Source organism: Tachypleus tridentatus, chromosome 2 (assembly GCF_004210375.1).
Source record: "Tachypleus tridentatus isolate NWPU-2018 chromosome 2, ASM421037v1, whole genome shotgun sequence".
Lineage (NCBI taxonomy): Eukaryota > Metazoa > Arthropoda > Merostomata > Xiphosura > Limulidae > Tachypleus > Tachypleus tridentatus.
Genome location: NC_134826.1, coordinates 127636264 through 127646372, shown reverse-complemented (window position 1 = coordinate 127646372; position 10109 = coordinate 127636264). Strand labels below are relative to the sequence as shown.

At 35.4% G+C, this 10109-nt stretch overlaps 1 protein-coding gene across 2 annotated transcripts in view; it reads right to left on the bottom strand.

Moving 5' to 3' along the window:
- Positions 1-8752, bottom strand: part of LOC143245069 (very long chain fatty acid elongase 7-like) — a 75948-nt gene extending 67196 nt beyond the window's left edge. The window contains exons 1-2 of one of the 2 annotated variants that reach the window (XM_076490887.1): positions 8563-8752; positions 7933-8059 (exon numbers count right to left, since the gene is read on the bottom strand). In XM_076490887.1, the coding sequence (XP_076347002.1) occupies positions 7933-8002 (70 nt within the window). In that variant the 5' untranslated portion in view covers positions 8003-8059; positions 8563-8752. The remainder of the gene's footprint in view (positions 1-7932; positions 8060-8562) is intronic. The other variant, XM_076490888.1, reaches the window with a different exon arrangement.
- Between the last annotated feature and the right edge of the window lie 1357 nt (positions 8753-10109).

The window sequence follows — 10109 nt, the reverse complement described above, 5'->3', positions numbered from 1 at the left end:
GCTCCATTTGATGTTCATGCATCTCAACAATAGCTTTTCAACGTAGTTTTCTCTGGATAACACTATGTCATGAAACTGTCAGTGTTTTGTTTCAAGAGTTTTTGTTTTGTTTTGTGTATCTTTAATTTCGCGCAAAGCTACACGAGAGCTATCTGCGCTATCCGTCCTTATTTTTCAGTGTGAGACTAGATGAAAGGTAACTAGTCATCATCACCCACCGCCAACTCTTAGGCTACTCTTTTACCAACGAATAGTAGGCTAAATAGAATTAACATGAACGTTGTTCTCTCCTAAACATGCACACAGAAAATCGATTAAACTGAAACATTAACTAGTTACGTTGTAACTGAATAATAAAAACACTAGTTGGTCAGATTACAGACATGTTCAACGAGGGTTAAAACCAAATTCACATACACTATATGAATGATTACGTAGCGTCATACTTGTAATTCTACATTCTAACGTACAATACTCTCTATTTTACAGTTTTATAAACAAAATAACAAAAGTAAGGGTCATACAAATTAGAATAAAAAATACTTTCTTTAAACGTAAAACAGAGCAATAAATACTCGACCTAACTACTTAATTATACATCTAGTTCACTGGTGTACGAATTTAAAGGTGGCTTGTTCCGGCCCGGCATGGCCAAGCGTGTTAAGGCGTGCGACTCGTAATCTGAGGGTCGCGGGTTCGCATCCCCTTCGCGCCAAACATGCTCGCCCTTTCAGTCGTGGGGGCATTACAATATGACTGTCAATTCTATTATTCATTAGTAAAAGAATTGGCGTTGGGTGGTGATGACTAGCTGCCTTCCCTCTAGTCTTACACTGCTAAATTAGAGACTGCTATCACAGATAGCCCTTCAGTAGTTTTGTGCCAAGGTTCGAATCCCCCATCACACCAAGCATGCTCGCCATTTCAGCCGTGGGAACGTTATAAAGTGACGTTCAATCCCACTATTCGTTAGTAAAAAGAGTAACCTAAGCGTTGGCGGTGGTTGGTGATGTCTAGCTATCTTCCCTCTAATCTTACACTGTTAAAATAGGGACAACTAGCTCAGATAGCCCTCGTGTAACTTTGTGCGAAATTCAAAACAAACCAAACCCCGAAGAATAATTTACTATAATCTTGCCTTGAAAAAATTAAAATGCCGCGGGTATTGAGAATTCCCTTCGGGTTTGTTTGAACGTTCTGGCATTTACACAGGCTTGCTGTTTTTTATCTCTGAGCAGGCTAGTAACAAACAACACCAAACTAAATTAATACATAAATTCGTCAAGTAGACTAGATGTGCTTCACGAGGCCCTGTAAGTGTTTTGTTTCAAGTTTTCTTTATTGTTGTTTTTTTTAATTTTGCGCAAAGCTACGCGAGGGCTATTTGAGCTAGTCGTCCCTAGTTTAGCAGTGTAAGACTAGAGGGAAGGCAGCTAGTCATTATCACCCACCGCCAACTCTTGGGCTACTCTTTTGCCAACGAATAGTAGGATTGACTGTTACATTATAACGCCCCCACGAATGAAAGGACCAGCATGTTTGGTGCGATAGGGATTCGAACCCGCGACCCTCAGATTACGATAAGGTGACCTTTCAGTGTGTTTACATTTTGTCTTGTGCATGATTTGATAATGTGACCAAAATGCCCCTAAGGTGTTCTGTTTCAAGAGTAGTAAATATTTTTATCTCTTCATTTTGAAATTCATTTGTCATGCTGTGTTGTGGCCTACATACTGCATAATTCTTCTTATCGTACGTTTTACTGACATTACAACAGCACATATTGCAATGTCAAATATTCATATAATTCAGACACAGCTGTCTCTGATATCACCGAAGGATTGGTCACCTGTTTTAACCACTCATCACTTTGCAGTTGTATGTTGTCTGTCAGTCAGTAGACTGACTACGTCACATTAGAGTCTCTTAACATTACAACTTTGTAGAATCGTGATGTGAGTAAAAGATGCGTATGTTATGAATCACGAAAAGAATTATCCACTCTGTAGGTCACGACACAGCATGGCATGTGAGCATTAAAAGCAAGAAATAGAAATATTTGTCAGTCATAATTTTGGTTTTATTTATTTTGAAAAAAACCCTTTGGGAACCCTGCTGGGAAAATAACAACACAACACTTTCACTGTATAGCAATAATAAAAACACAACACCTGAACTGTGTGATAATAACAACACAACACCTGCACTGTATGGTGATAATAACAACACAACACCTGCACTGTATGGTGATAATAACAACACAACACCTGCACTGTATGGTGATAATAACAACATAACACCTGAACTGTGTGATAATAACAACACAACACCTGTAGTCAGTGATGATAACAACACAACACCTGCACTGTATGGTGATACTAACAACACAACACCTGCACTGTATGGTGATAATAACAACACAACACCTGAACTGTGTGATAATAACAACACAACACCTGCACTGTATGGTGATAATAACAACACAACACCTGCACTGTATGGTGATAATAATAAATATAACACCTGAACTGTGATAATAACAACACAACACCTGTAGTCAGTGATGATAACAACACAACACCTGCACTGTATGGTGATAATAACAACATAACACCTGAACTGTGTGATAATAACAACACAACACCTGCACTTTGTATGGTGATAATAACAACACAACACCTGCACTGTATGGTGATAATAACAACATAACACCTGAACTGTGTGATAATAACAACACAACACCTGTAGTCAGTGATGATAACAACGCAACACCTGCACTGTATGGTGATAATAACAACACAACACCTGCACTGTATGGTGATAATAACAACACAACACCTGCACTGTATGGTGATAATAACAACACAACACCTGCACTGTATGGTGATAATAACAACATAACACCTGAACTGTGTGATAATAACAACACAACACCTGTAGTCAGTGATGATAACAACACAACACCTGCACTGTATGGTGATAATAACAACATAACACCTGAACTGTGTGATAATAACAACACAACACCTGCACTGTATGGTGATAATAACAACACAACACCTGCACTGTATGGTGATAATAACAACACAACACCTGCACTGTGTGATAATAACAACATAACACCTGAACTGTGTGATAATAACAACACAACACCTGTAGTCAGTGATGATAACAGATAATAACAACACAACACCTGCACTGTATGGTGATAATAACAACACAACACCTGTAGTCAGTGATGATAACAACACAACACCTGCACTGTATGGTGATAATAACAACATAACACCTGAACTGTGTGATAATAACAACACAACACCTGCACTGTATGGTGATAATAACAACACAACACCTGCACTGTATGGTGATAATAACAACATAACACCTGAACTGTGTGATAATAACAACACAACACCTGTAGTCAGTGATGATAACAACACAACACCTGCACTGTATGGTGATAATAACAACACAACACCTGCACTGTATGGTGATAATAACAACACAACACCTGAACTGTGTGATAATAACAACACAACACCTGCACTGTATGGTGATAATAACAACACAACACCTGAGCTGTATGGTGATAATAACAACATAACACCTGAACTGTGTGATAATAACAACACAACACCTGCACTGTATGGTGATAATAAAAACACAACACTTGCACTGTGTGGTAATAATAACAACACAACACCTGTAGTCAGTGATGATAATACAACGACTATATTGTATGATGATAACAGCACAAAGACTGTACTGTGTGATAACAACAACACAACGAATGACCTTTCCATACTTTGACACGGTCACAGAGCTCTTCTGACCTTGTTCCTTTGTAAAGCGCTCATAAATGCCTATTGCATCGCGTGATCAGGAAAAAAAACGTAAAAACATAAACAGTAAAATGTAGAAAGCAGTTTAAAATACTAACTCGTCTCTTTTATTCCTTGTATGTTGTAGAAAACTTGCGAACATAGATTTCGCCTCCGAACTAAAGATCAAAATATTTTATATCAGAATTTTAATTAAAGATAAATACTTTAACAAATCCTCAAATGGAAAATATATTTATTTTGTAATTATGTCCTTTTCATAATTTTATTTGTTTTGATAGAGCTTGTTATATATTTATACAGTCATATATATTAAAAACATGCATGTAAAGATCAAGTGTGTTTACCTCATTATATTCATTTACATTCACACAGAGTTTCAGCACTTTATGTTATAGTAATTTTAGAATGCTACCACGACGTTACAACCTATTTCACAACGTCCAGCCATGCTCCATTTGATGTTCATGCATCTCAACAATAGCTTTTCAACGTAGTTTTCTCTGGATAACACTATGTCATGAAACTGTCAGTGTTTTGTTTCAAGAGTTTTTTTTTTTGTTTTGTGTATCTTTAATTTCGCGCAAAGCTACACGAGAGCTATCTGCGCTATCCGTCCTTAATTTTTCAGTGTGAGACTAGATGAAAGGTAACTAGTCATCATCACCCACCGCCAACTCTTAGGCTACTCTTTTACCAACGAATAGTAGGCTAAATAGAATTAACATGAACGTTGTTCTCTCCTAAACATGCACACAGAAAATCGATTAAACTGAAACATTAACTAGTTACGTTGTAACTGAATAATAAAAACACTAGTTGGTCAGATTACAGACATGTTCAACGAGGGTTAAAACCAAATTCACATACACTATATGAATGATTACGTAGCGTCATACTTGTAATTCTACATTCTAACGTACAATACTCTCTATTTTACAGTTTTATAAACAAAATAACAAAAGTAAGGGTCATACAAATTAGAATAAAAAATACTTTCTTTAAACGTAAAACAGAGCAATAAATACTCGACCTAACTACTTAATTATACATCTAGTTCACTGGTGTACGAATTTAAAGGTGGCTTGTTCCGGCCCGGCATGGCCAAGCGTGTTAAGGCGTGCGACTCGTAATCTGAGGGTCGCGGGTTCACATCCCCTTCGCGCCAAACATGCTCGCCCTTTCAGTCGTGGGGGCATTACAATATGACTGTCAATTCTATTATTCATTAGTAAAAGAATTGGCGTTGGGTGGTGATGACTAGCTGCCTTCCCTCTAGTCTTACACTGCTAAATTAGAGACTGCTATCACAGATAGCCCTTCAGTAGCTTTGTGCCAAATTAAAAAAAAAAACAAAACAATGGCTTGTTCTACTTTTCTTATCGTTAAAGTTTTTGTTGAACGTTTCGTCAAGCGATGTGGAACTATTTGTTTCTTATTTAAAGGTGCTTTAAAGCTACTGTGATTCTGTTTTGCAGTTGAATATCATATTTTCCAAGAACGTTAACAAATACATATAAACATGTGTTATACTTAAATTATATTATATGTGTTACACCTATATTAATTACCTTCACAAAAGATGTACAAAGTTATTTCTATAAACCTATTACAAGTCGTGTAATTTCTACTTGATAAGTTGACCTGTGTACAAATCCAATAAAAAAGTAAAATATCAATAGTATTTGATTGTTTGTGGTTGAGTACAAAGCTACAGAATGGGCTATCTGTGGTCTGCCACCACGGATTTCGAAACCCAGTTTCTAGCATTAGAAGTCCGAAGACATGCTGCTGTATCACTGTGGGTAATGATCAGTGACCAGTTTCTAACATCTCTTAACAATGAAATATTATTATTAAATCTATTAAACATGACAAACTTTTTTATTATTATGTATAACTCATAAAGGACTTTTGTTATGAGCACTTTACTACCCCATCAATGTGTATATCTTATAAAAATGTGTTTTATATTTTTGTTAAATGTCTTTATTCTCAGATTGCTTTTAAAAGGTTAAACATATAAGCATTGGAAAACTAATCGCATCGAATTTTCTTACTACAGTAAAAGCACACGTTGTTTTACACATCAAAATACCGATAAAAGTGTATTATATAAACGTATTAGCCTTTCGATGAATGATATATTTTGAAAGTATAAATAAGATAATAATTGTAATGAACGAGACAAAAATACTCTTGAAAGAGCTGGTCTTATCTTACGCAGCAGGACAGCTTAGCTCTTCTAATGTTGGGTCAGTTTTAGTCTAGAAGGTTAGTATGCACTAAGTGTTACAATGTGGGTGTTACGTTTTACCTGGAGAAAGAAATATTTGAAAGAAGTATCTGAACTTCAACAAAAAATAAATATAGCTATATTTTTGCTGTACCTGTTTCTATGTGCTAATGTTGAACTTCAAACATAGCTTTTTGTAATTCACTACTTGAATGTGGAGACATCTTATTTTGCATTGTTTAATGATCCAGGCCTAAAGAAGGTAAACGTTTATGTACGTGGATGTGGGGAAAACTTTTATTTTGTTTTGTTTGATCAATTAAATATAGTGAGATGTTTGGAATATTCAGCTACGGTTCAATTTATTACTTTGTAAAAAGAATGTAATTTTCCTAACATAAGTTACCGATATTCATCTAGTGACAGAAGAGGTAATCGAGTACAATATTGGGTCCCGAAAATGTTCTGTTTGAAGAGAAAATAAAAACTAAGGGTAACAAATATTTCTACTTCTTGCTTTTGTTGTTTATATATCATTCTAGGTTGTAGCTTACAGGACACATAATTCTCTCTCTCTTAGTTCATGACATGCTCACGTTTTACTGACAGTTTTACGATAGTAAAAACTGAAACTTTAAGCACTCTTCATGTGACGCCATTTTCGTGTCTACTGATTGACTGATTGAAAGACAACACAGGGTAGCGAGAGAGATTTCAACATGTGACCCGGGTTCCTATCCAGAAAATTATTCATTACTTGTTTTAATGAAACAAAATGTGGTGATAAGTTTTAGTTTTAAAGAATGTAACATTATAAAAAAAACAACAACACACGAATTATGTACTTTCGCTTCTACCTTTCAAAAGTGAAATAATATGTAAACTCACGTGAAACGTCTTTCTTCACTGATAACATAACATAATGTTTAGGGACAACAAGGGACTTATTGATACGTTGCAGCTGTCCCATTCTCTAAACTAGACTATCAAATAAATAAATTTAAAAAATAAAAGAGCTCGGCATGGTAAGGTGATTAAAGCCCGCGACTCGTAATTTGAGGGGCGCAGGTTCAAATGCCCGTCGCACCAAACATGCTCACCCTTTCACCTGTGACGGCGTTATGAAGTGATGGTCATTCCCAATATTCGTTTGTAAAAGAGTAGCCCAAACGTTGGTGGTGGGTGGTGATGACAAGCTGCCTTCCCTCCTGTTTTGCAATTGCTACCTTAGGGACGGCTTGCGCTGATAGATTTAGTGTAGCTTTGTTAGAAATTAAAAAACAAAACCAAAAAAATAGAAATCCTAAAGTCAGCTCTTGTCATTATTGTAGTGATGAAGCGTTTTCTTAAATATTGCTTCCCAAACAACATCCGACGGCAACCCATTCCAGTGACCAATCACAGTGTTAGAAAAATAAAACTTGCCAATTTTGTGTTTGTGTTCCCGAGTTCTATTATTCTGTCGTTAAATATGTAAAATTATGATGTGTCAACAATCTTATATATCTCAATTATCTTTCCTTATATGATATCTCCTCCATCCCAGACATCATTCCAGTAACCTTCCTCTGAACCATTTTCAACAGTTCAATGTTTTTCTCAAGGTAAGGAGTCCTAGACAAAACAAAATATTCCAAAGGTGGCCTAAAATTAGTAACTTTGAATGATATATTCTATTAGTAATCAGCTAGCTCAAAATACGACCATTGAGAAATCATGTTTAAACTTTATTTAACATGCCAAGCATAATGCTTAAAGTTAATGGTAACTACACCCAATTTGGAGATCTAAGCTAAACTGTTTTAGGGTTATTTAAAAATAAAACATTTAGAATTGTAAAAGTGTCTTACTTACCACTTTTTGACATCATCCAGTTGTAGAGGGTGATCGGATAATGAAACGGATACATTAAGTAACTAATCATGGTTGTGTCTTATACCTGGATAGACTTCCGCTTCAAAATAGTCTTGAAACCAGTCTACTAAAAAAGGTAAGTGTTAGTATGTATACACACTACACAAAATGCTTATAGATGGTAACGTAGATAACACATTCAAAGCTTAATAACATTAACAGAGGATCATTTAATAAGTTGAGAAAAAATAACAAATAAGTTACAGAAATACGCGACCTGGAACAGATATATGATAACCAGTTGGCTGGTTGGTTTTTTACCTACAGACATTAAAAACAGTAATACATCTTGGGATATTTATAGGATTTCTTTATATGCTTAAGACAGTGTGGATAGAAAAATATAGAAATACGAGCTTGTTAGGTACATATTATTGTCTTATAATACGCGACATAATGATACTGCATTAATACTCCCAATAGGAAAATTGTAATAATCCGTTCTGTGTTTGTATTTTGGAAATGTTAATAAAGATAATATAAATCTTAATTACAACCATTACACGCATGACATAAAAAGAAAACCACCAGTGTTAGAACCCACAAGAAATAGAAGAATTCGTAGCTTACCTGGTTGTAGTATCTCAGCTTGAAAAAAAGGATATTTATTTATTCGATAAATAACTAACACTAGCACAGTATCAACACAGACAGATACACTCGATGGGGAGTTTAAATTTCATTGACTGCATTACAAACAATAGAGTCAAATAACGCTAACTGTGACACAATTAATACAAGGGTGAAAGAAGTACTGCACCAACGTTTAGCGTCTGATGTGGGACACAAAAAGTGTAAGTATATATAGTATTGAAGGAACAAAGGTACTAATAGAACCGGCTAGCTCAATCAGTGTTTCCAGTCTACTGCTCACATGCTTATTTCAAGGTGACACGGAAGGGAAACACATTCAGCTCCAAACTAGCAAACTATCAAGTTTCATCTCAGTATAGGTAATTATCTTACTGATAGGCGATGATCAAACTGAGAAAAAGCATCCTCCAGGATTTCCTACAGGCTCCCTTTAGAAAGCGCGGCTCTGATAGGAGATTAATCATGGATCGCTCCTCCTTTAAATTTTGCAAACTGGCCAGGTGTGTATCACAGCTACTAAACACGTTTTGACAAAAAAGTAACTCTAATTATTGATACTAAGCAGTTTTGAGACATGTGTTTTGTAAAGCGACAGAACTAAAAGTATCATTTTGTCGTCTTCAAACACGATAACATCAGGCATTGATTCATAATATGAGCTCACTCTAAAAACTAGTAGTTATAGGTAATTAAAATCACCAAATACTATGTTCTGTTTTGTTGTTTTACTTTGCGGATATGGTAAAGATCCACACTGCCATTTGATTTAACTGGCTTTTCTGGGATAATGATAAAATTATGCAAGCCTGGTAAAAGCATATGCGCTATAAAACGGTGCCCACTTTTTTAGGTAGAGTTTGTTGTTTTAAATCTAATTCTAATCAAGTAACTCGTATCCACTACTGCTATTCTTCATTGTGATCACAATAAACAAGAAAGTAGATAAATAAAACCCTATGAAAGCACAATATTATTAAATATAAACACAGTGCAAATAAATTATACTTCTTTCTTGTACAGTCCTCCCATTACGTTGTTATCACCAACCTTTCCAGAGTTACTTAAAATGAACAGAATAAGCGTTGAGCAAATCTTTTGCAAAGTGTAATAAGCAAATGCTATTGCACAACGAAGTACTGTAGTGTAACGAATGTACGTAAAATACATATTTTCAACGTACTAGATAATCTTCCATATATATATCTGTAAAAACTTAGAGATAATCTGAACACGCAGGTTTTATCTCTGTTAGTTACAAAATTATCGGTAAATTTATAGTCATCTTTACTTTCATGAATAAATAGATAAACGACACATAAATTAAATGGTTCTAAACAGAAAGGTAATACCCTAAACTTGTAACTATTAACAGCAAAGGTTTGTTTGTTCTTTGAATTTCGCGCAAAGCTACTCGAGGACTATCTGCGCTAGCCCTTCCTAATTCAGGAATGTAAGACTAGAAGGAAGGCAGCTAGTCATCACCACCCACCGCCAACTCTTGGGCTACTCTTTTACCAACGAAT